Genomic DNA, 25,992 nt, shown 5'->3' on the forward strand with positions numbered 1-25,992 from the left:
GTATGCTTACCAGTGACTTATTAAATTAAGGTGGGGGACAGATTTAAGATTTAAGAGACAGATTTTAAAGAGAATGGTCACAATTGAAGCAGTACAGGCCAAAATATCCTGATGCAACAAAGAGAAGAGAGAGAGAGGACGTTGCAGTTCATGTTCTGCATCAGATATGTACAGATATACTGATTTATATTTAAATTAATAAATAAAATGTGGATTTTTTTTATATTTGAAAGCTGTGTTTTGTGTTTGGACTCATGGCATTTATAAAATCCTGGCTACAGCCTTTGTCAAACTCCAAAAACACTGGATCCTAAATTTCCCATAATGCAACCAATAGGATCTTTTCATTAGACCCTCTCTGTCTAGCAAACAGCCATGTCTTTAAAACTCAGTACTGTCTGTTTATCCAAAATCCAGAATCAATGACTAGTAAACTGAGCTTCATGTGTGTGTTATTGTCTAATAATTGCTTATTTAGTTACAGAAATGTGTTAAATGTATGTATCATCTCATAAGGAAAGACTACAATCACAGTATCATCAACAAAGCATATCTTTAATCTCATAAACATCAGGTTCTTCAGGTACACAAACAGTCACGAGCACAAACACTTTCAGTCTTTTTTTTTCTTTTTTTTGGACACAGTCAACATATTAAGTGAACCAAACACATTAGATTTTCACTTTCTGACTTGTGCTGACAGTCATGTATGTTTCTCATCTAACTGAGGAAAGAAGAGTCTGACCCTTAATTCTGTCACTTCCTGGTTTGTGTTGAGGCTTGAAAATAAAGGACAGCTCACTGATGAACACTCAAACATGGCATTCGATGAACAGTAGTAGAACTGTAGTTTAACCACTCAGTGCGACATAGTATATGCATCAGTGCTTTGCCCTTCATTCACAGTCCTATGTTTTGTGTCAGACACATAAGGACAGCTCTGCATGGCTTTTTGTTGCCAGTTTGTTGGCAATGATATATTCATCTCTTGTTTCCCCCCCTCCACTGTGACAGAACAAAGCAGCTGATTCACTAGTTACTCTATGTAAATATATATATTTTTCTCCATATATCTATATATTCTATCTATAGAATAAGTCTATATAGCATATATATACACTTTTGGTAGGGTTTTTAAAACATTCAGGTACATTCACTTGACCCTGTGATTTTTTTTTTTCTTCATATGAAAGATGAACACAGACAAATGTTAACAGAGCTACTTGCCATGTAGTAATGGCTTCCCAACCAAGAAACAAGACATTAAGCATCCCCCAGAATTAGAAGAAGCAAACATAACAAATGTCTCAGTGCTGGCTCTTTAAGGACCAACCACAAGCATAAATATACTAAAAGACCTCTTTATTAATCTAGAGTATAAAATAGCATATTTTTCTGGACTTGACAACAGTTTATATTAACTCTAATCATAGAGTCTGGGTGCACACAATTCCACAGGTGCGTACACGAGCTGGCAACAACGTATTTACTAACTCAACAAACAGTATTCTGTCAGTGGTTAAAAAGCTTAAATGCAGAACTCACTTCTACAATCACTAGTGTGAATAGACCCTTGGCATGTCACAGAATACACATATAGGCATTAATCAACAAGTCAAGAAGATAGAACTTGGCCTACAGAGGACCATACTGATGATAAGCCACATTACGCATGAACACCGCTTTTTTTTTTTTTTCAGAAGGCCACAAGGATGTCACTTGGGTGCTGGTTAGGAAAGTGTTCCTTCATGGGTCCAAGTTGACAGAGGACCCTAATACTGCCCTTAATCAGACATGTTTGATTTTCCATTACAGTAGCAATATTACATAAAAGGATTGTACAGATACTTATTTCTTTTAACCTGTAATAATCCAAGGCCAACAGATAAAATTGTCTGCCAGTGTGACAGTTGAAAGTGTGCCCTTGTTATGAGATTTACACTTCTCATTTCACCCAAATTAAAAAAAAAAACACACATCCCCACAGTGGTCTCTAGCCATGCAGATAATCTCAACCCAATATAGTGGAGATGAATAGAATTGTGGTTGTGGTGCTCACAGCATTTAAAAATTACATTTGAAAAATAAACAGTAATTTGTGTTTCAGGAAAAAATGTCCTCCTGGATAATCCAGAGTAACAGCGACATAGTTTCTATAAAGAAATGTTGTCGAAAATTTTCAAAGCTGTGAGCAACACAAATGAAACTCCATTGCATTACAGAAATCTCAGAGAATATCTCTCTGTAACTAACTGCATGGCTAGATAAAATTAGAATTAAGTGAGAATGTTTTTTTTTTGTGATTTGGATGGACTGATCCTTAAACAGTTTTACTGCGTCAGCTAGGATATAAATTACCCTTTAATAACATTTAAATAAGCAGTAGAAAAAAATAATCATCTAATTTCCAACAGGATATTAAATACATACCTCCAAACAAAATGAACTCCAAAAAAGAGCAGTGCAATCAAAGTAACATGAAAAAAAATTATTGTTTATAAAATTGGATTCTCTGACCTAGAAAGAATATCCCTTATGAATTGTAACACAAAGATCAATTTTCACCATTGGCTCGATATTCTTTTTTCTTTTTCTTGGACCAAGTCAAATGCCTCAACTGGTGAAAGATGAAACTAGTGTTAAATACATAAGAGAAACTCTACATCCCTGTGCTGCTGATTGTTAGGACTGAGTATGTACAGTATGAGGATGAGCCACAGTGAAAGGCTCCATGCCCATCCGAGGGCTAGGCTGGCTAGTGTGGGCTTGGAGCGGGAGTGTCCAGATCACCTTCTGCCTCACCCTCTTCCTGGCCAGAGTAGGACCTCAGGGCAGCCCACAGAAGGTTGGGCTGCTCACAGTGGTGGCGACTCCTCCAGTGCTCCATAACCCCCTCTTTAGTGTCCAACACCTCTCTGCAAAGCACACAGTTAAAGGCTGAACCTGCCGCAAGGACCCCGAGGCCCACACTGCTATCTGGTGATGAGAAGTTCCCACTGTCCTCCCCTTCCCTTCCCCGGTGGTGGGACATGATGTGCCTCTTGAGCTTAGAGAAGGAGAAAAACTCCTCGTCGCAGCTGCCACACTTCACCAGGTTGCGCTTCTCGTTGAACTGCCGCCAATAGTGGGCAGCGTGCTTTACCAGCTCATTCTCAGCCTCACGACCACCCCGCGGCGGTTGGCCCTCGTGAAGTCGAACCTGGACCTCCTCCCCATGTACATAAACCAAGTGCATCTTCATGTCAGCAAAGGTGGGAGTGATCGCCTGGCAGCGGCCGCATTTAATCTGCAGCTCCACAGGGTCTTCACGATCCTGCTCGTCAGATGTCTCTGGGGAGTTGGCCCTGGGGGAGAAAATAATTCATTAATTTTTTAATTTGTTTAAATAATTTATCACTTTGTTGACTGTCTGGACAAAGTTCCCTGCTAAGTGACAATTAAGTAGGCACATGTGTTTATGAGTTATCTCAATCAATAATAATCTCACCCCTCAACAGACATGTCATCCTCATGATGGCTAATGGACGGCTCCACGGTCAGCACCACCTTGTGTACCTCTCTCAGATGACTGAAGTACACCCCCACATATCCAAAGGCCTTCTCACAGAACTCGCAGCACAGAGACCGACGTGGGCGTACCTCAGAATGGTGAAGCTTCATATGGGTGCTAAGGCTGCCAGAGTGAGCGTACGCTTTGCGGCAGACTGAGCATACGTATGGCTGACTGTTGGTGTGACTGTTCATGTGGCTCTGGAGGTGATGCTTGAACTGGAAACAGCGGCTGCAGGTGGGGCAACGGTGGAGCGGACGGCTGCCTATAAATACTCTGGGATGAGAGGCACCTCTCAGGTGGAGGGTTACTGGAGCTGGTTGGGGAGGACAGTCCAGGGTCTTGGTTGTGGTGGGTGTGGGGAGATGATGACCAAGTACAAGCTCCTGTTCTTGGCCATCTGGGGTAATGGCAGGCAAGCTAACCAGCTGAGGAACTGTCTCCATAACCAACATTGGCTTGGGTCGAATGCTGCGGTACTTCTTTGAAATATCAACTTCCTTTTGTTTGGAGCCTGGAACAACTGCTGGCGGTTTCTCAGGGACCCTTCTACAGAAGAAAGACAAGGACCTCTTCTTTCGGGCCTCAAATGCCAAGATGTCTTCCATTGTCTTTCTCTTCCTCCCTCTTTTCTTACCAGGTGGTTTCTGGAGGGTTCCCAACACAGGCATGAGTGTGGTCTTGGCCTGGGGCTGTAGAGTAGAGTTCGGCACCTGTTTATGACCCAAGGCTTCAGCTGTCTCAAGGGTCTTGGATGTAGGATCTAAGGGGCTGGTGAGTCCTGTCTGGTTTGAGAAACCCTTCTTCTCTGGGGACAAACTGAGCTTGGCAGCTGGTATGAGGGTGCTCTTCATTTTAGAGTAGGGCAGGATGGGAAGTTTACCCTTAGGTGGGGATGGGATAATCTGGACCGCTTTGCTGAAGATGGCAGGGGACAGGACAGTGATACTGCTTGAAGGCTGGGCTGCAGCAGGCTTGGATTGGCACAGCCTCACTGTAGTCTTACTTTGCTCCTGGGTTTTGCCTGGGGAGGTTTTGACAGCAGCAGGGGGGTACTGGAGATTCTTAATAAGGCCAGTTGTAGCAGGTCGTTCAGAGCCATCTGGTGCTCGCTCCAACTGAGAGCCGGGATAGAGGACAGCATTGTCCGGTAGCAGAGCAGTGACAGAGATGTCAGAGGAGGCTGGGTCAATCAGAATTACCTGCTCTGAAGGTTCCTCCTTGGGCACTAGGGTTTCCTTTGTGTTCTTGGACTCCTGTTGATTTTTCTTCATCACTGATGATGCCTTGCTCACCTTTGTTTGTGCTGTCACAGCAACCTTGGAGGCAGTTTTCACTCTAGCAACTAGTGGTGGTGATCTGACCTTATCTGTGGTCCCCTTGCTCCTCACTGGCTGGTATCTGGGAATGGGTAACTTTAGGTTCTTTTGGATTGACTGGGTTTGTTGCGGTTGTTGCTGTGGTGTCTGAGAAGATACAGAAGGGGGCAGCGCCACCAGAGAGAAAGTGCCATCCTGACCTGCTATTTGCATCAGTGCATAGTTTTGGGTGGGCACAATGATGGACTTGGGGCTAGAGGCGGTGGTAGCCTCAGGGAGGGCAGAGGGAGGCTGGCAGGACAGGACCGCGGGGGAGGGGGAGGGCACCACGGCTGGGGCCTTAGGGGCGATGCTCCGGAACTGAAGGCTCTTCATCTGAAGGGCTGAGATTGACTCACTGGGTACCAACTGAAACACAAGCACAAAAATAAGTTTTATTAGTTACTGCGTGGAAACTAGATAACCTTTTCAGCCTTAAATTGCCCTTATAACAGTAACCCTCAAACCCTAATTTTCCACATGAACAATAATTACCAACATTGCAACACTGTGTATGATTGCAGTCTTAAATCTGTTTGATCTAACATACTTAACAGGAATAACTGAGATGGCTACATGACTTCCTGGTCTCTTCTGAAAGTTGCCAAGATCATTAATATAAATATGACCTCACTGCACGAGGCGTTTATTTGATGGTGTCATTAGTGTGCAACCCAAGCAGGAGAGAGTTAAATATACACTGTCAAAAATACAGGCATCTGCACTAGTGTGACAAGCTGTCCTATTACCCATGTCTCTCTGGTGACACACAGCAGACTCTCTCCCCCAGGCTAAGGACAGACTGTCCCCTTTGATTTGGGCTCAGCATGTAGCCGTGGTTCATGCTGGGGCTCTGCGGGGGGCTCCTTGTACCCCCCCCTCACTTCCTGGAAGGATCAGCCAGCGGAGCGTGAAAGCTGCCCAACGGCAGGATCTTTACCAGATGAAGAGGGGCTCCCCTCTCATCTCCCTCTCGACTGACCAGCACTGCAACCTGGCCGAAGGCAATGAGGATGGCCCTGAAAAAAAGCCATGGATTTACTTTATCATCCCCTGTTCACAAATAACATTTCATGGTTATCCACAGGGATGAGGCTTTTCCACACTGTGTCTCACCATTCTGGCTGTGTTGATACAAAATACTGCTGAACTCTATGAGGAAACTATAACCTCAGAGTGAGGTTTTAAACAAGTCTTTATTATCTCAATCTACTGTACAGTTTCCATCCATCAATCAAAAGCCACAGGTATGGCTTTAAAAACAAAGGCAAAATTCCCTTCATTTATATCAATACTGTATCTTTATATCAAAAGGAGGGAGAGATTACAGGGGAATGCTTCAAAGGGCCTAATTGTAAACAGACTCTGAGGTTTGAATTTCACATTATGACCTGATTTCAATAGCAGCATTTGATACAGGCATTGTTCCAACTCGACTCTATAATACTAATCAGCATAAAGTGCAACAATCTGGAGGTGTCACAAAAGGCAAATATTCAACAACATAATTTCTCAGTACAACCACAAAAAAAGACTACGTTTTGAAAGGAGTCTGGGAAAGAAGCTTTATACATTCAAATGGAGGAAAAGAAAAGAGAAACTGCAAAGGGCATATTGTTTAACAGCTGGAAGTGTTTCTGTGCAGAGAGATTATTTATACAGTACCCCTACCGCATTACGACTCCATAAAACTGGAGATATTCCTTCTCTGTGTGGATAGTTGATTCCAGTTTGACTGTGACTTTGGCTGAACATCGAGTGGAATAAAACCGTGGGATGCGTGTTCCTCCGGGCATTTTATGTGGCTATAGAAAGTGGGAGAATGTGGTACGGGCAACACTTGACGATTCATTCCACCATGTGAAAGTTTACAGTTGGACATGAGGGGGAAAAAAAAGGTGTGTATCAACAGCTGGTGAAGTAGGCAGTAGGCCTATAATCCTTTTGTCACAGATGATTCAGCAGCGACGTCAACTGACGCCAAGTCACTCTACACAAAAACAAGTTCAGCTTTACAATATCTGTTTGTCTCCAAATGGAAAAGTAGGGACAGTAAAAGAGCAGCATGGTCAGTGTAGGAGGATGTTGCATTTAAGCTTCTTCTGAAATCCTGACAATCTCCATGAATTTGATAGGAAACAATAATACATCACCAAATTTTAAGGCAAGAAGCATTCATCACTCATCAAGCCTGTCCCGACAATTTTTTTTATTTATGTGCAAATTTGTTCAGCAATTTGAATGTATAAGAACTGGACAAATTTTAATCTTGACCTGTAAAGGGGACTAGATGAAAAGTCAGGGAATCACTAAAGTTGTTACAATTCATCTTGCGGGGCACACAAATCTCCGTATCAAACCGATATTACCAATATTCATTCAAAACCATAAATCACTAGATAATGATCACTGAAGCCATCATCTAGGAACCATGAGTGCCTGTACAACATTTTGTGCCAATCCATGTAGTAGATGTTGAGATATTTCACTGTCCAAGTGAACTGGACTGGTGCTGCTACATGAAATGTCAGGGGATCAATCCAAGCGGCAACCTTCAGGACTGAAAAATGAAGCCAATGCCAAAGTGCCAAAAACTCGCAGTTCCTCAAATGGTCACTTAAGGCTGGCTCCAAAAGTGAGTCAATCCCCATGGCCACCATGTTACAATGCCCAACTCTACAGCAGAAATAAACATGTTTACAGCCTAGTAAAAAAAAAACCCATTTTGGTCTCTATAGCTAATTTCCCTGTTCATGACATCTGTCTGGGAGGTGAATTTTTATTTAACTCACCCATTTAAACTTTATTAAGGTTTATTTTAAATTTTATTAAGGTTAAAGTTATGCATAATTAAGGGAGTGGCTTCTTTGAGTGATAGGTGGGTGTAGTCACAGGGAAGTCACTACCATGGTGATAACATTGGTTAGGTAAAGTAACCATGGCGTAACCCCAGATTCACAGAATGGAGGCATAGCCATCGCTATTTGTGTGGGCACAATGTGTGTTTTCAGTTCATGGAAGTTAATTGTAACATTCTGGTTGCCAAAAAAAGCGTTGTTCAGCATTTGGTACTAAAAGACCCTCTTTTCCTGTAAGTACATTTTGTTTTAATGGCTTTAAGTCTGTTTTTTGCTAGCGAAAATTAGCATTAGCACGATCACAGTTAACCATAGACTATAAATGCACTATGCTAACCAAGTTAGCACCTAGCAGATAGCTTTAGGGTCAGCTCCACCCTCTCATCTAAATATGATCACTTCTGGCCTAAAAAATCCAAGATGGTGACAGTCAAAATGCAAACTCAAGGCATCAAAATGAGAGTCCACAAACCAATGGGTGACATCACAGTGGCTACGTCCATTATTTTTTAAATCAATAGAACAGTCCAGGGATGGACAATGGTAAGAAAAAGATGCAAAGACCAACTGTGACTGATCTTAGAATGTTTTTCTTCCTAGTACAGCCTGGCACTGATCTCTAGAGGCTCCACAGCTTCCTCTTGTCTTTTAAAGTTAGTTGAAATTTTGAAATCCGCGGCTCAAGAGCAAGCGGTGCTGAGGCTGAATCCATCACTATGTCAAACCAGAAAGTCAAAATCAAATATGCAGGACAAAGCCAACGCTGCCCGGCGCTAAGCTGAGTATGTACGTAACTTCTGTTGTTGGAGTTTGCATCACAGCCAGATGACAAGCAAAGCAGTACACCAGAAGTGTTCTAAAGCTAAGCTAGCGACCTCTGGCTACTTTGTGAGGAAACTTAGACACAATCTTACTGTTCTGAAACATCCTTTTGAAATCTCAACTGTGATATAGCAGGTTCTTTCCCTTCATTCAGGATCAGACTTCGATTCATAGACTACTATATATTGTCTTACGTCTCCAGTGGCAACCATTACTCCAGGTTAAGATGTGGCATAAGGGAACTTGCATTATTCATTAGGTCCTATCCTGATTGGCTGGGAGTGAATGTGGCAGCCACACCTCCAGCCAATTGGAGTAGGTGGTTATTAATAATGTCGATTTTATGTCAATAACTTCCACATCAGGGCTGTAAGGAAAGATGGATTTAGAGAAATCTAAACAATAGTAGAATAAAATGTCACAGATATGTTTAAAATAGACTCAGTACTTATGAAAATGATTCAAAAAGGCCATAGCAGATCTTTAACAGACACACTGAGCTCTACAACAGGAAGTTGTTGCATCAGCATACTGCTGAGTGTCGGTGATGATGAAACAGCCTCAGGCCACATCTGCTTATTCACTATACAGCATGGGCAATCACAAAGTCTATTTTGCTGGTGTAGGTCGACGAATATTAATATTTGAAAAAGCACTGTAAGCTACCCTAGTACACACTCCTCACATCACACAGTCTTTCTATCCTACCTCCAATCTGTCTTTGCATTATTACCCTCTCCTTTCATTCTTCACTTCCTCTCAGTGTGTACCTACATCTGCTTAATGAGCATGTTAACAGCTCTCTCCTTCTCTAGTTTGTCCACATGAAGGCAGAAAAAAGGGAAGAAGAGAGAGGAAGAGAGGAGGACAGACGGGGCGGGGGTTTGTTCACTTGTTGATGCACCAGTGACGGTCAACTTGACCTGCTATCATTCATTCAGGCACAGAGAGACAAAGAGGAAAGAATCAGAGTCAGAAATACATGTTACAGTTGCTCACATATACATGTATATATATATATATATATATACACACACACACACACACACACACATATATATACATATATATGTACATAAAAGAAAAATAGAAAATAAGAAATATGTAAAAGTATGCACATCATACTACAACACATAACAGTATAAATAATAAGGTCGACAAATGAGATCTATAAATGTGTTAAAAGCAAGGATAGTAAATTAAATAAGAAATATTAGTTGAAATACATAGTATAAATGCAATATTAATGCAGTATAAATATGAATAAATATAAATATACACCAGAGTATTACACAGTAGAATTATTGCACAAAATTACTGTCCTGTTAAAGTCAGTATTGCACAGTTGAAAATATAAATTATGGGGTTATGAAGCTGCTGACAGGAGTTAAATAAGTCCAAAGGGCCAGTCTACTGACTCAGAGTGGAGGAGTTGAAAAGTTTGATGGCCACAGGCAGGAACGACTTCCTGTGTCGCTCTGTGGTGCATCTCGGTGGAATGAGTCTTGCACTGAAAGCACTCTTGTGCTTGACGAGCACGTCATGGAGTGGAGGGAATCTTTTGCCTCATGCTCACAGTCCTTTTAATGTCTTTTGGTTAACTCCAGGAATACTTTCATATGCCTTTTACTCAGGCTCTGAAGCTCTGTTAGAGAGGCCTTTGGGTTCTTGGTAACCTCCCTCACCAAGGCCCTTCTTTCTCTGCTACTGAGTTTGGCCGGATGGCCAACTCTAGCAAGTCCTGGTGGTTCCACACTTCTTCTACTTCACAATCATGAAAACCACAGTGCTCCTAGGAACATTCACACGTCTACAACACAATAAAACTTGCAAAAAGTCGTGTTTGGAAAACCTTCCAAAGCCACTGTAATTCACCTACACAAAATTGGTCTGCAGAAGACTCAGCCAGGTGGTGCTTCAGTCCTGTGTTACACGAGTGTCTAACTGTAACCTTACAGTGATCTAACTGGCCTTGTCTTGATTCTGAGGGGAATTACACATTAAGGCTAGAAGAGAAATGCATGTGGAGGTCACAGATGCTACTCAATCTGCCGCTGGATTTGAAACGCCGACCACTCTAATCTGACTGTGGTCAGAGGTCACGACTAGGGTGACCCCAAAAAACCTGGTTTCTGGAGAGAATGTGAAAGAAAGAGAAGAAAAAAAAGAGTGGGGGTGATCCACAGAGACAGATTATCAGGTAAAGCCAGAGGGTGAGAGGTGAGGATCTGATGTTTATGCTGGAAACAGGTCAGGGTTGAGCAGGAGGGCAGTGTGTATGAAGTGAACTGCACAAGCTACACACACAAAAAAATTCAGCTCACACCCTCAAACACAGGCCTGGGTCACATGCAGAGGTGGTCCCACCAAAACTGACACAACCAGCCTATTGTTAGCCGCTAATATAATTTTGTGAGAGGTGAAAGCGCCGCTCAGTGAAATGTCAAAACATGGAGAGTGCTGTGTTTTGGTAGCATCCCTGATGCATTCTCTGATTCCGCTTTGTTTCACTTTTGGCCAACTACTGTTGAAATTGCAATCCAGTGTTCTGCTCCCAGTCAGTACAGACTGTGGCCTAGGTCCAGCAACAAGTAAGAAAAGTTGGACTATTTAAAAAAACATTCTCAAGTGAAAATATCAGCCTCTGGATAGTGTTTGTTGACAATAGACAATAAAAAAACTGAGTTTCTTCTTGTGTGTGGTGAGTTTTTAAAAAAAATCAAATCTGACATGTTGTGAGGAAAGCAGAGCAGAGAGCAGAGTAGTGTGAGGTTTGTTATCTCCCTTGTAGGTGAGAGCAATGCTCATCTGGGACTCAAAGATAGAGGCTGGAGATGGAGGGGGTCTGGAATGAAGTGTGTGTGTGTGTGTGTTTGTGTGTGTGCGTGTGTGTGTGTTCGTTCATGGGAGGGAGGTCTAAAAACCCAGCAGAGGCCAACCTCCCCCAGGTTTTAGCCCAGATGAAAGGCCAAGATCTGGGCTAGATAAGAGGGCAGATCACGGGGGGTCGGGGCCAGCCGGCTGTGAGAAGCCATGTCCAGCGGCCATCTTTCACCAACCTCCTCCCTCTCTTTCTCTCACACAAACACACACACACACACACAGCATGTGGAATTGGTGAACGTGTGAGAGAGGTAGTAAAGAATAAAAAAATAAATGAATTCTGTTGCTTTTTGAAGGCAACATAATAAAATTACAAAGGAGCACTCAGTGGATCTTGCTGTCCGAGAGGAAATCAGATCATTCCATTTTTTTTTTCCACCTGAGTGAACTTAAGTGTTATCTGTGCTCGATTGCTTCTTCCTGCATGCATGCTAACTGCTCATCTTTACTCTGTAGGGGAAAACACTCTCCAGCCTAAGGTGTACATGTGTGTATGTGTGTATGTGTGTATGTGTGCATGGATGCGTGTGTGCACGGGAGCTAGGTTCTCTGTGTCTGGAGCAAGGGCGGTCATGGGGAAAATGAAATCAGTGTTTGCAGAGGTCCTAGCTTCATCCAACAGCTCGTGCTGAATGAAAGGGCCAACGAGTGGGAGAGTGGGCGCGCGCGCAAACGCACGTGCGTGCACAATGACTAGCGATTTGGTAGTGTCCAGCTGCTCCTTTTGACTTTTCATCAGATAACAAACAGTGAAAGGTGTTGCAAGGGAGAATATTACAGCACCATATGGTATGCATGGCATGTGCACAAACACACACACACACACACACACACACACACACACACACACGCAACCGTATGTCATCCACTGTCACCTGAGAAAATCAATGCAAGGCAGAAATCCATTCCAATTAGGACCCCGCCGTTCTGCCCTGCATGTGGATGTAGATTAATCGATAGAGAAATCCCACTGCTCACCCGCCATTCCTCACATAGAATACCTTAAACTGAGACTATGGTTGTTTTACTTTCATTGACTTACATCACAGAAATAAGGAAATAAACTAACACATTCATTTGCATCTTACTTGTTTTCCAGGTATAAATATTCAAAGGTAAGGCAGAAAACATTCCTTCAATGGCTTACGGATTTCAGCGAGGTGGTCACTGCAGAAAGGCTGGACTCTCAATAAAAACAAAACAAAAAACAAAAAAAAAACAGGTGCTGCCTTTTGAAGGCAGGATGCTGTAAACCCCTGACAACCAACGACCTTTGACCCGATGTCCAGCAAGGCCATGTGTCATCCCCTGGAAGTTGTAACGTCTTCAATCATCCGTGCTCAAAGATGAACCAAATGAGCATATGAGCACAAGATAACACACACACACACACACACACACACACACACACACACACACACACACACACACACACACAGATGACATGGCTGCTGGCTCAGAGCTGAGTGGCGTCGACGTGGAGCGGAGGTGACAGCAGTGTGTGTCGGAGTGCGCGTATGTGTGTGTAGAGGTGTGTGTTCAAGGTCTCAAGTGTTAATGCGCTCCCCCTCCTCAGGCAGCCAGAACTGTGTTAGCCGTCCAGACTTTGCTCAACACTAAACCTTTACCTGACCTTTCCCTCTGCTGTGACATTTGGACCCTTCTGAATAGGTCAAACAGCACTAAAGAGTGTGGTGGAAAAATGGAAGGGAGCTAGAGGAGAGAAAGAATAAAAGAGGAGAGGGACGAGGGCTGTGAGGAGTCAGTGCAGGAAGATGACAGTGAGTGTGTTTGGGAGTGTCTAAGAGAAACAGCAATGACTCGAAAAATTTCCAAAATTTCTCAAATTCACATGACTGAACCTGCCTGCAGAGCGAAGACTTTTTCAGCCATGATTTTGCCATCCCAGAACAAATTTTGTCATTTTTTGGATACAACTTTTGGTTGTTAACAGCAGCAGGCCGTCATTCAGTATGACAACATGTGAGGATGGGCAATGTAAAATGCCACTTTGCTGAATTCAAGTCTGTGAAAAAGTACTGGCAGCGTCAGATATTTTGTTTCATAAATGTGCACAGTCACTGAGGTCAGGGAGTTGCTGCGAGTTCAATTTGCTAACTGACCATCGTGTACAAGGCAGGAAATGACAACATGCTTTTAAGATTGCTACAGAGGTAGATAACACACGAGAGAAAGAGAATTCTGGTGGATGTACGACAAAGGATGTAAAATATAGGATGCAGGACATACAGGACGCTGATAACAACATGTTGAACTCAAACAGGAGGACAGTGTCGGATACAGGATGTGGGATAAAACCAGAAACAAACAATAGTCCCAGGGTTTTAGTGCACAAGTAATTAATAAACATGCCCAACTGTCTCTGAAAGCTCTATGAGCCTGCCCATGCTGCAGCATGTTTACTGTTCACTGCGGTTTACCCTGTGGACAAATCCATCTAACCAGAAAGCCACCAGGGCATCCAATGTAAAACAAGGTAACCCCTGGCTACCCCAGTATTTATTTTCTCATATGTAAGTTACACATATCTTGCTTGCTTGAAATTCCCAGAGATGGAACAATGAGACCAGCTGATTTCCTAGAGTGGACAGAAACAGATACACTAAATATCAAGATCATGATTCCCGTACCAGAAGCACAAAGAATCCAGACAAAACAAAGTTCCGTTGGACCATCAGCTGATCACACAGACCAAGAAGCCACATGCAGTTGGTCTTCAATGTCTGAAATTTTGAGAGTCGTGCTAGATCTGTGGAAAAGTTACAATTACGTAATTGTTGAGGATTTCAGTGGCATGCACAAGAAAGCATAGACCAAATAAAGGCATCCAATGGACCTAAAGGCTTCAGTGGGCTTTAAACCAAGTGCTTGTCACTGGGTATACACCAATCGACTTTTTCTTTTCAGTCCTTACTTTATACCAAATTTAAAATCTATACCACACTGTGTGAGTCTTATAGGGATAATTTAACATAAGGCAAGGGATTGCAGTGGCAGTAAAAACTGAGTTGGCAGCCTACCTTGACTTAATGAATGAACAGATTTGTGCTTCCTTCTTGTCATATTGTCAGACATCATCATAAACCTTTTCTCCACCCTTACTGAAAGACGTGTGGTGATGTAACGCACTGGTGCACATACACTCAACTTTTTAAATAAACACTCAGACACGCCAACGGATGAGGATTATAGAGAATATCTGTTCCCCTCATCACTGTTGAGGAAAAGTGATGCCACTGCAACCTCGACTGGGACACTAAGATAACACCTGCATTCCCAGTCCCACCTTAATGATCACTCATCGCAATGGGAGAACTTTAATGGGGACCCTGGAAGGAAGGAAGGAAGGAAGCTGCCAGCTTGCTAATTTTAGGCACTCTGCATCTCAGATGAAACGCTGGAAAAGGCAGAGAGGAGGCGTGGAGAGGCAGGAAAGTTCTCTGTCTCTCACTTTCTCGACTTTCTGCCTCATGTCTTCTTAACTATCATTACCCTCTGCATCCGCTATGAGAGAGAGTCTCATAGCCCTTTGATTCTGTGAATCATTTCTCCCTCTCTTCCTGTTCCCAGCCCTCCCGCTCCCTCTTCCTCTTCCTGGCTTTCTCTGTCTCATTCTCCCTTTTTTCAGACTCTCTCTTTCATTCTCCCCTCCCTCCCCTTCTGTCGGTACCTGAGTAAATAAACAGTGTTGTGTGGGATGCTAATTAGAGCAGGTTCAGGGACGTGACGGGCCCAGAGACAGATAAACAGCAAGGTGGGGAGGAGAAGGGAGATGAGATGGAGGGGGTGGGGGCTGGAAGTAACCCACCCCAAGGGCAACACAACACAGACACAAACACGTCAGCTTTGCGGTGAAGGACAGACAAGAGTGGTTTTGGCTTTCAACCCAACTTAGGGCGGCTGTGAAGTGAAGGGCAGCTGCAGGGTAGAAGACTTTTAAGGGGCTGCGATGGAGTGAAGGGCGCTAGCAAGGAAGAGGGCATGAGGTAGAGCTTTAGCCATGATGAGGAGGAAGAGGGAACGTCGTGAAGACTTCCTTAATGACGGCTGCTCCTAGAGACCCGGTGCGAGATCAAAAGAATATGCAGATGATCCCAACAGTTCTCCTGTTGAGGTGAGCCTGGGCTTCTAAAAGCAGGTCAATGCCAGGCAGCGTGTTCTTATTTAACATAAGATGGCCTTTCTGGCGGGAATAAACTGCTGGGTATGCAGGTGAGAAAGTGATGTTACAAAGGAGAGATGAAAACAAACAAGTATGCTTGAACTTGGTAGTAACTCGTAACTCTACACTGTCAAAGCTAAATATCATCGCATCAGCCAGGCAGCAAGCTGACTTTGGAATCACTAACAGGAGGATCTTAATGGGCTCTTAAAGTATATTTCTCTGCTTCATCTGTCTTTCATTTTTTCATGCTGTGTTATGTCCTGTTGTGTTTGTTGTGGTCGTTTTTGTTGTGATATGCGTGCTTGACCAATCGCTATTGACAGCATTTCCGGCAAACCTTGAAAGTGCCTGTAACATGCATTTAGTATCCTTCTTTAGTTCCAAGAAGTCATCCCCAAAGTGAACAGTGGAAACAAAAGCAGAATCTGTGACGACAGTAACACGTTATGATTCGTGAAGTCCCTGTAGTAGAAAAGAGCAATTGGCCTTGACTGCTGTGAGAGTTGTATCTCGTAAGACTGGACTTGAGATTCGAAAGCAAAAACAGTGAAGTAAAAACAGTCAAGTTTGACCTGATAAAATCTCAGTACTGCCACATTCCTTGAGTATTTCATTACAAGGCCTATATAAACAGCATTATTAACACAGCTTTTAGAGAAAATATTTGAATATCATTTCCTTTTAATAGTCAGAGACCTGAAACACCTGTAACTGGCTTGCACTTTGCTTGCTAAAACATGTGAATTGACTTGAACTTGGCCTCAATAACTTGAGACTTACATTGACGAGACTTGACTTGTGCATGTTGAAAATGACTTGAAACTTGACTTGAACTTGCTCCAACTGAGCAACTTAACTCAAAATCAACTTTTTTTGAGGAATTAAATTCTGCATACAGTCACTTTACTACACCTTCATTTGATCCTGGTCCCTGTCTATAATGTTCGTAACAACATAGGTTATTTTTTTTCATTTAAAACATTTTTTTGGGTGCATTTTACGCCTTTATTATCGTGACAATGGAGACATGTCAGGAATTGAAAGGAGAGAGTGATGGAGGGTGACATGCAACAAAGGTCCGCAGCCAGATTCCAACTGTAGACAGTGCATTTATATGACATGCGTCTTAACCAGTAGGCCACATGGATGCACCTCAACATAGCTTATTTGCCTTTTTTTTCAGAGAAGAACCAGTTCTTCTGTCCTTTAGACCAAAACAAATGAAAAATCCATGATGTTGCCTGGTATTCCAGCCCTCGAAATGACATTCACATTCCACACGCTCCCTCACCCCCCAATTACCACCGTACATTTAAACTCTATTTTTTGAAAATGGTTGCACACAGTTATTGTTATTTATCATTATCTATACTGTAATTATTGTTGCTTCAGTGCCTCGAGCTGCTCCGGTGGAGTGGCTTAGTGGCCATCAGTACTGCGCTTGTATAAACACCTCCCAGGGGTGACTATGTGTTACACTGTGAATGTAAAAGAAGGATTTACTGAAAAACAGCGTGAACGCTCAATCACCTTTTTTCTAAATAAAGTCTTATGAAAACAGCTTTTTTTCCTGAAGATTTGGGTGAGGTGAATACTTTATGTATGTCGACCTCTCTCTTTGAATAAATTGTAAATAAATAAATAAATAAATAAATAAAGTCCACAAATTGAGCATCTGCTAAGGTGTCTTTGTTGGGTTATTAAAACCGTAGGAAACGCTGTCTGGCAGGATCAAAGACAGCCTTGGACTGTAATGATCAGTGATGCTGCTGTTAAATTAACCAGACATGAGCGCTGTTCACTCTAATGGGGAGATTTCGCTCCACTTGCAAAGGAGGTGAAGAGATGCAGTGAACCAGGTAGAAGAGAAGAGAGGAAGCCCAAGGAAGTGCTGGAGTGACTTGTAACAACTACCTCACCAAGAGCCACTGTTAACAGATCATCTAAACACTGTCTTTAATGTTATCCAGTTCCTCGATTAAAAAGACATCTTATGATCCCAGATTATAGCTAGATTGGTAATGACAGGTGCAGGGGAAACCTTGCCGTTACAAAGACTTGCATAAGCTTTTAATCTCACGTTAAGTCCGGAGCAAACACTGATAGAGAGACACGGAGGGGAAAGTGGAAGGTAGAGAGGATCACGGTATATAAGAGATTGCGGAGGAGAGGGGAAATGGAGGGAAATATGATGGCTGGATAGATGAGCTATTTTTATAATGAGGTCAGTGTGAGCTGTGGGATTTCATTCTCCTGGGAGACACACATACACGCACACAGAGGAACTGTGGCGATGCATCGCTCCTGCTGAGCGGGGCTGCCTCAGTCAACAAAAGGAAGAAGAAGAAGAAGAAGTGGTGGAGGAGGACATGGAGAGGAGATGTGGACAAACCCAGATGTCAGGTGGAGGTTTTAAAGGATTTTGATCATAACCGCATTGGTCAGAGAGGTCTTCTTATTTGCTGCTTCTAGGACTAGAACATGAAGACTGACGGTTAATTATTGAACAAGACTGACATCCCATCTTCTTGCTTTTCTTTTAGAAAAAGTAATAGATTCAGCTGCTCCCACAACTTCATCTCTAATCCTCTAACTTTTTGTAAGCATAATGACAGAAAATAATGCTAACACTGCTCTCTCTACACACGCAGGCACAAATACCCCAAATCATTCCCTCAAGTACAATTTATGATTCAGGATGACATTTTTGTAAATATAGTATTTAGTATTTTCATTTGAATATAGTAGATGTGCATAATATACACAGGATGTTAGTTTCAAAACTAGAAATACTGCCTTGTGGTTGCATGCCTCCGCCAACCAGTCAAGTTGCAAGTTTACATCCATGTCTTTCCAGACTCATAATATTTGTAGTGAGGACTTTGAAGGAATTTAATAAAGAGGTATTTAGTGTATTTTCCTTGTATGTGTTCACATGTTTGGCCAATAAAGCTGATCCTGATAGAACACAAAGTTGTAGCCATGACAGTAGACAAAGCTTCAGATATGGATGTTGCTACACAGAAGCTACAAATTCTAAAACGTGGATACTTCACATGTCTTCAAGCCGGCAGCACAGAAGATCTAAACAATCACCACAGTTTCAAGGTGGGTGCCCAAGATTAGTGTCACCAATTCAGTATCTGACCAAATGTGAAATATGGTGACAATCTGCCCTTCTGTTTCTGAGTTATGGAGTTGAGTAATGGCCAGAAAAGTGTTTTTGCAGAACATTATGATGTCACAGTGAAGCTGACCTTTGACCCTTTGGATATAAAATGTCATGACTTCATCATTTTATCCCATTAGACATTAGTGTGAAACTTTGTCATAAGTGGCTGGTGCTGTGACAATATTCCTGCGTGTGATCAATACAACTGCACTCGTATTCACTGAAAAACTAAAAGTTACATTTTGGACTTCAATTAAAGATGAAACTAAAAGTCTGCCACTTTTACTTCCACTTACAAACTTGACTGAAAAATGTTCTTACATGTCAGACATCTGCAGAGGTCAGTTAAGTTGCTTCAGAGTAGATCCTAGATAACTGCGGTGCAGATAGAGAGCCGAGCATGCCTCAGTTTCCTGTCTGATTGTACTAAATATTACGGTCATGGTAAATAATACATTGCTAGAGCTGTATAATCAAGAATAGAGTGGTTTTGACACAGTCTGAACATTTGATAGGATGTTAAACCCCTTTTTCTCTTTCTCTTTATATTTATCCAAACCAACAGCATGAATAAATCTGGCATTCATTTAGTTTGCAATTACTTTCCAAGCAACTTCATTGTCTGCACTTGCTGTGACACTTAAGTCTCCTTAGTATATAATTTCTCTTACGTACCTCATCTACCAACAGCAGAATTTCACACAGCACAATTTTGTTTCCATTTCAGCTAATTTCCTATTATTTCATCCAAATGTACAGTATATATGTATATATTATAAATGCATTAGATTCTTGCTCATTTCACATGTTAATTATTCCTGAAGATTTAAACATTTCACACAATTAAAACAAACTGTTATATGATAAAATATATTATAATAAAATTATGATTATATATGTTCTTGCAGAATAACATCACTGAATAAACTGTAAGAATGTACAATATGGCAGATGTAGGGTCAATCCATATCTCTTATTGGCTATTCCTTTATGTGATCAATCATGTGATATCTTGAGAGTTGCTCTTAAAAGTTACTTTTACACTTGGCTGTAAGTAAGTCACTTGATAAATGTTTCTTATTGCTCACACTCAGCCAATAACTTTTTTACTCAGCTGGTTCTTTAGAGAATACTTAAAGTTGTAATACACGACATTCAGCCACTAGATGTCGCACTACAGCGCCAACATCTCAGACCAAAAGAAACGTGTGTGACGCTTACTCAATAAAGTTGGGTTTTTAGAAACATATTTTAGTGTACCGTTTAGCTGTAATTTAAGAAAGTTTGTGACGCGGCTGCCATCTTGGAAACAGACGTGGAAGACACGGAGGGATTCACATGCACGCTCACATGCACTAACATGCATGCGCAGCCGATGCAGCTACCAGAAGAGAACAGAGAAGCTCGGATAACAAAACACACAGAGGGAGTGTGACTTCATTCACTGCTCAGGTCACCATTACTCCACTGTATCCTTACATAACAAATAGTTGTTTGCTGACATCCAGTGAAGCTCAGTGTCATTTATTGGACCTTTAAAGGACCAGTGCGTAGAATTTGTGGTATCTAACGGAACGGACTCGGCAGAGATGCAATATAATAGTATGATTTAATCAGTGTATAATCCATGGAAATAAGAACTGTTGTGTTTTCGTTGTCACAGAGTGATCCCTTTCTTTATATCTACATAGGGAGCGGGTCCTCTTCCACGGAGGTCGCCATGTTGCACGGCTACGTTTCTACAGTAGCCCAGAACGGACAAACCAAACACTGGCTCTAGAGAGGACCTTTCATGTTTTTGTTGAGTTTCGCGGCCAACGTAGGTTCTCCTACATGCTTGGAAGGGGAGGGGGAGGGGGAGGGAGGGGTAATCAGTTAGTTGCAATCTGCAACCTCACCGCTAGAAGCCACTGAATCCTACACACCGGACTTTTAAGTGTCATTCTTACAAGTTTGATATACCGATTTCCAACCTAACAATGTTTACCTATGGGATGATTCCTTCCTCCTCAGCTGCTCCCTCGCTCCTCCTCTTTCTGGGTGGTGCCCGGGTTGTGGTCCTGTCCCCCCCTCGCCGCACTCCCCCTGTAAAAACATCAAACATTAACACTTAAACTGAAACTGTTAAACAAGGGGGTGGGAATAATAAAAGGCACCTAAATGTTGCATTCATCAGATGATCCTATCCGGTGAGTTCAGCGGTAAAATAAACATTGATTTATTCCATAAATTCCTGGAAACATTCTTAAAATAGGAGAGGGGTCTCTCATGTGATCCGTCTGCATCAAAGTATAAAGAGTAACATGGTGCGACGACAGAGTACATTCTGCGGCGACATGATTCACACACCAGCACAACTCTGCATGGCCTGTTTCACAAGCACATACACACAATCTACAAACACTTTCTCTCTCTCTCTCATGTACACCTCCTTCCTCTCTCTAAATGCCTGTCGCTTTGGCCCTCCATTAAGCCCAGCGAGCTCTCGTTTAGCCAACAGTATCTCGGCAGTTGGGGACGCAGACTGCCCACTCAGTCAGATCCAGCCGTATTAAATAAATAAGGAGCGCTCTTCTGTGTAAATTATTCATTTAACACGCTTTATCCTCTTCCAACAACCTTGTTAGAGCAACTCGGGAGTGGAGAGGGGGGTTAGCGTGGGGGGGGGGGGGGGGGGGGCAAAGGAGGGAAAAGCAGAGGGGAAGAGGTAGACACTGCGGCTCATGTGCGACTCAGCAGAACCTGTGGTGCATCTCTAAGCTCTCTGGGCGTTCAGTCGTAGGGGGGGCTAATTCGCCCTGACACCTCCTTTGTTTCAGGCGGAAAAGAGCTGCATACACCCAGCTACGCATTCACTCACATGCACACACACACACTTGAGCACACACTGACATGCACAAACTTAAGAGAGAAAGAACACAAGAAAGGAATTTTAGTGCATATTCATAGAATAATCATTCTACTTGTCTAGATAAATTATTGAGGAATGGGAGTGCAGGACACGCAATGCTGGAATTTGCAGAGGCTGTTTTCTGTGCCGCCTGAACTCAAATCAGACAACACAGCAAGTCATCGACTCTAAACAAGCTGATTCTAATGATCCGGGATGGGGACGGATAGGAAAATGCTTATCTTGAACAAAACCACTGCTCTGGATATTAACCTTGAGGACAAATGCATGACAGTACGCTGGCATACTGTATTCATGCCACCAATGAGAAAATGTTTATCTAAGGTGACTTAGTCAGACTAAAATTGGCCTATAGCTGCACATTTCAGTGTTTTTATCTTTATGTGACACTCTAGATATCAACTTCAGGATAGGATCCTAGAAGCTGCATTCAAATAAAACTGAATTTACAGCCTAATACTTGTCCACTGATGATACCGAACCATCAAACCTCACAGTGCATTGTAATTCATTCCAGGTATGACGGGGGATTCAATGTAAAAACAGTCTTTCATACTGTAAGCCTGAGTTAATGTGAGTTACCTGGAGCTCCACTGAGCCCTGTGATCACGTATCACAGTGAAGGCAGTTCGGAGAAAAGGAAATTTGAATTTAAAAAAGAGAAATTGGGCTTCCCCTTTTTTTCTATTACCACACATTACAGCCCAGCGCTAGACTGATTTAGGTGAGCTCTGACTGCCAGTCAGCTAAAATTTCCAAATACCAGACCAATGGCCAAAACACAGCAGAATATGAGTTCAATACTGAATTTACAGATAGTCCCAGGATCACCCAGGATCATCCAACACAGACCGAACCTGCTCGCTCTGTGTGTGTGTGTGTGTCTGACTCCAGTGTGCAGCCCCAGAGCGGGAGGTTGTTATGTCAACTCTGACAGTGCTCATTACCAGCTTCTACGCTCTGAATTAGAGTTAACAGGCTTTGGCCCAGGCAGAGGCCAGCTAGACCCGACTGGTACAATGGGATCAGAGTGTGAGTGTGTGTGTGTGTGTGAGTGTGTGTGTTTGCGCTTAGAGTTAATCACAAAACACTTTCATTTCGAAATCACACCCCGAGGCCACTGTACATTATAGAAGCAGTGATACACAATGTGCAATGTTATCTACAGCTTATTTTCATTTTCACACACAATCTCCTCCATATGAGAGCTGATCACAGCACCCTGCTGCCAAGAAGCTTGTGTTTGAGTTTGTAAACGAATCACTGCTGCTGGGCAGCATTTCTGTTTTATCACTGAACATTTCTCACAGTTAGCACATCAGACGATCCTCTGGTCTAAATGATAAAACAAAAACACTTTAAAGATCCAACACAAACTCACATATTAGTACAGCGATAACATGTCCATTTTTTATGATGTGAAGCATCTCGTAGAGCTTTAGAACTTTGTAACTTATGAAAAAACGTTACATTTTGCAGGCTGCAGATTAACCAGAAGGGAGAATCTTTTTTCAATTACTATTGGACCAGTTCTATACAAAGGAAAGTACGATTGCATTCAGACCAAGCAGCAACAACCACAGCTTGAGGCTGAAGTAAATGTGGAAGAACCTCAAAGTGCCACCAGCAGCCACTAGATGCTCCAAATGACTTTTATTCAAAAAGTGTCAACTTCTCTCTAGAAATACTAAGTCATGAGTCATCATGGTTTCATTCGTTCAGTTCAGGCCCTCTAAGTGTGCTGGTAGTCATTTTGGAAATGATTGCTCCATTAATAAGATGTGAAGACTTACAGTAGCTTTGATGTTTATGATGATAATGATGATGATAATGTTACTTGCTCATGATACCTGCCCTGTTAGCACAATTTAGCTAAAATAGCTAACGATAGCCAAGGTGTGTAGCGCTCGATGTTCCCAGTAAGCTAGCATTAGTTTGGGTCCGAGGTAGTGGGGCATGTTTCCAGAATGTGAAACGCAACATCCTACACTCCTTATTTGGAAGGTCCTGACTCCAAATGGAAAAGATGGCGCTGACCATAAACTGCAACTCTGAGCTTTAAACCAGTTCCAATGCAAACCAACAGGTGACATCACAGCTCATCCATCTTTATATACAGTCTATGATTAAGACCAAAAGCAGTCCTGTGTTAAAACAATGCAAGGGGCTGTGTTGGTGGGGGCATGTTGTTTAATGTACCAGTGAAACTATGAAATATGATCCAGGAAGTCCAACTGGAGATGGATTAATACATATAAGGGGCTATCAGACGCCAAAATACTGCACAGCTGTTTGTAATACTCACAGACAGGATTTTACAACTCTTGAAAAGTTATTTTTATCGCAACAACCATGAGGTCAACAGTAGAAACACAGCATACATGTTATAAAGTAATCTTGCTTGATTGAGTGGGGCAAGTAAAATGCCACATTGGCATCAGGCTAGTAAATCTAGCAACTCACTTGCCTGATCATGCAAGTGCTAAATTTTTTTTTTTTAAAAGTTGAAAAAAAACAAAACCCTTCCTTTGCACACGTCGGAGAATACTGGCACACGCTGTTGGCCGATCAAGAATTGAGTAGACTAGTAGCGTGATGCGTTAAACAAACATCCCTCAGGATTATGTGAGCACTGTCAAATAGAGGAATCAGTGGAGCGTGTCATTTTTCACTACCATAAATACTCTTGAGAATGAGAAACATTAAAGAGGGAAATCAGGAAGCTTGGAGTGGAAGAAATGAGTCTAAAAAATGTATTTGCCATCGGATTAGGGAGTCTTTTCCATTATTTGAAAGAAACTGGGCTGATCAAAAGAATTTAGCGTTCAGTGAAATATAGTAGCCTGGGAACCAGACAAATCTACCGAGCTCATGTTTTATTTGCTCTGGCAGATGCGTCTGGCCCCTCTCCTATTCAGACAGATTTCCACTCGGCCTGGAACCGGACGGGCCAATCACAACCGTTTATCTAATATGGGGCAGGGATACGATGTCTGACAGTCTGCAGGTCCAGGGATTGTCATCGTTTGACTATTGTCAATAGAGTCTCCAGAGCGCAACACAACAGGCTCACGAAACTCCAATCAAACTGTCAAACTAGGCAGTGCTGATCAAATATGAATCAAGATTCTGTTACTGCATTGTCTATTTTCCGCCTCAAATGTTTTCAGAAACATATTTCAGTGTACTGTTTAGCTGTAATTTGAGAAAGTTTGTGAGCTGGCCACCATGTTGAAAAAAAGACAAGCCAAAACCAAGCACTGTCCAACTTGCATATCTCAGCGCTACGTCACACGTTCCGTTGCTCTGATTGGTTGTAGGTCTATCCAATTGTGCCCAGAGGCATTTTGGTCTACCTGTTGATAACACCCCATGGAAATCGAAAATCAACTGAGAGGTTCCAGACTAATACGCATTTACAAATTAGTCTGGTGATGCAAGACTAGAAATATAGGGGATGGATCATATCCCCTATCATATATCATGTTTGTTGCTTTGCATCTTTGACACTGTGTCCTTGTTATGTTTCATTTACTTACTTAATCTTCACTGTTTTTTGATAACAGCTGATAAATATAACAATCTCTATAGGGGCCAGTAACAACTGACATTGGGCAAGTAGATTTCTGACCCACTTGCCCAGTTAGGCAAAAAAAACCCATTAACGTTGAACCCTGACCAGAAATGTGTATTTGCATGTATGCGTTTCCTTGCCGGATGACATCATATTGCAACAAAACTTGAACCTGGTTCAACTTTTTTTACCTAAAGGCCCTGCATTGTTTTGTCGGAGACCCCTGCATCTGCATCCCACTGCTTCAACACACCGCCCCCCCAATCAAAAGAATGAGAGGGCTGCGTTATTTCATGCAGACCTAATGTCGGTCTGAACGGTCGGTATGTAGACATGGTTTTGATGTGTATTTACTTATTCATTTGACGATTTTGTCCATTAGTGGACATTCAGACTAAATTTGATAAAAAAATAAATACAAAAGGATTGCCAAATGTTGGGAGTTTGAAGACTTATCAGGTGCCAAAACACTGCAGAGCCTTTTACAGAACATGAGAGGATTTTGCAATTGTGGTTGAGATGAATCTCCACGATTGTGAGGTGAACAGTGGAAATATCTCGTTCATGTTACTAAGTAATCTACCAAAAAGGTGAGCTTGCACATATTTGAGTGACTAACACATTATACTGCTGGATGAAGTTGAACAGCCTCACTGCGAAAGTTGAGAGAAATTTTTA

At 42.3% G+C, this 25,992-nt stretch overlaps 1 protein-coding gene across 3 annotated transcripts in view; it reads right to left on the reverse strand.

Moving 5' to 3' along the window:
• Nucleotides 1-534: 534 nt before the first annotated feature.
• znf438 (zinc finger protein 438) overlaps nt 535-25,992 on the reverse strand; it is a 52,469-nt gene continuing 27,011 nt past the window's right edge. For 2 of the 3 annotated variants that reach the window (XM_042399733.1, XM_042399734.1), the window contains 4 exons: nt 20,817-20,914; nt 5,658-5,927; nt 3,488-5,277; nt 535-3,344 (listed from right to left, as the gene is read on the reverse strand). In XM_042399733.1, coding sequence (XP_042255667.1) covers nt 2,756-3,344; nt 3,488-5,244 — 2,346 coding nt within the window. In that variant the 5' untranslated portion in view covers nt 5,245-5,277; nt 5,658-5,927; nt 20,817-20,914 and the 3' untranslated portion in view covers nt 535-2,755. The remainder of the gene's footprint in view (nt 3,345-3,487; nt 5,278-5,657; nt 5,928-20,816; nt 20,915-25,992) is intronic. The other variant, XM_042399735.1, reaches the window with a different exon arrangement.

Source organism: Thunnus maccoyii, chromosome 21, assembly GCF_910596095.1.
Source record: "Thunnus maccoyii chromosome 21, fThuMac1.1, whole genome shotgun sequence".
NCBI lineage: Eukaryota > Metazoa > Chordata > Actinopteri > Scombriformes > Scombridae > Thunnus > Thunnus maccoyii.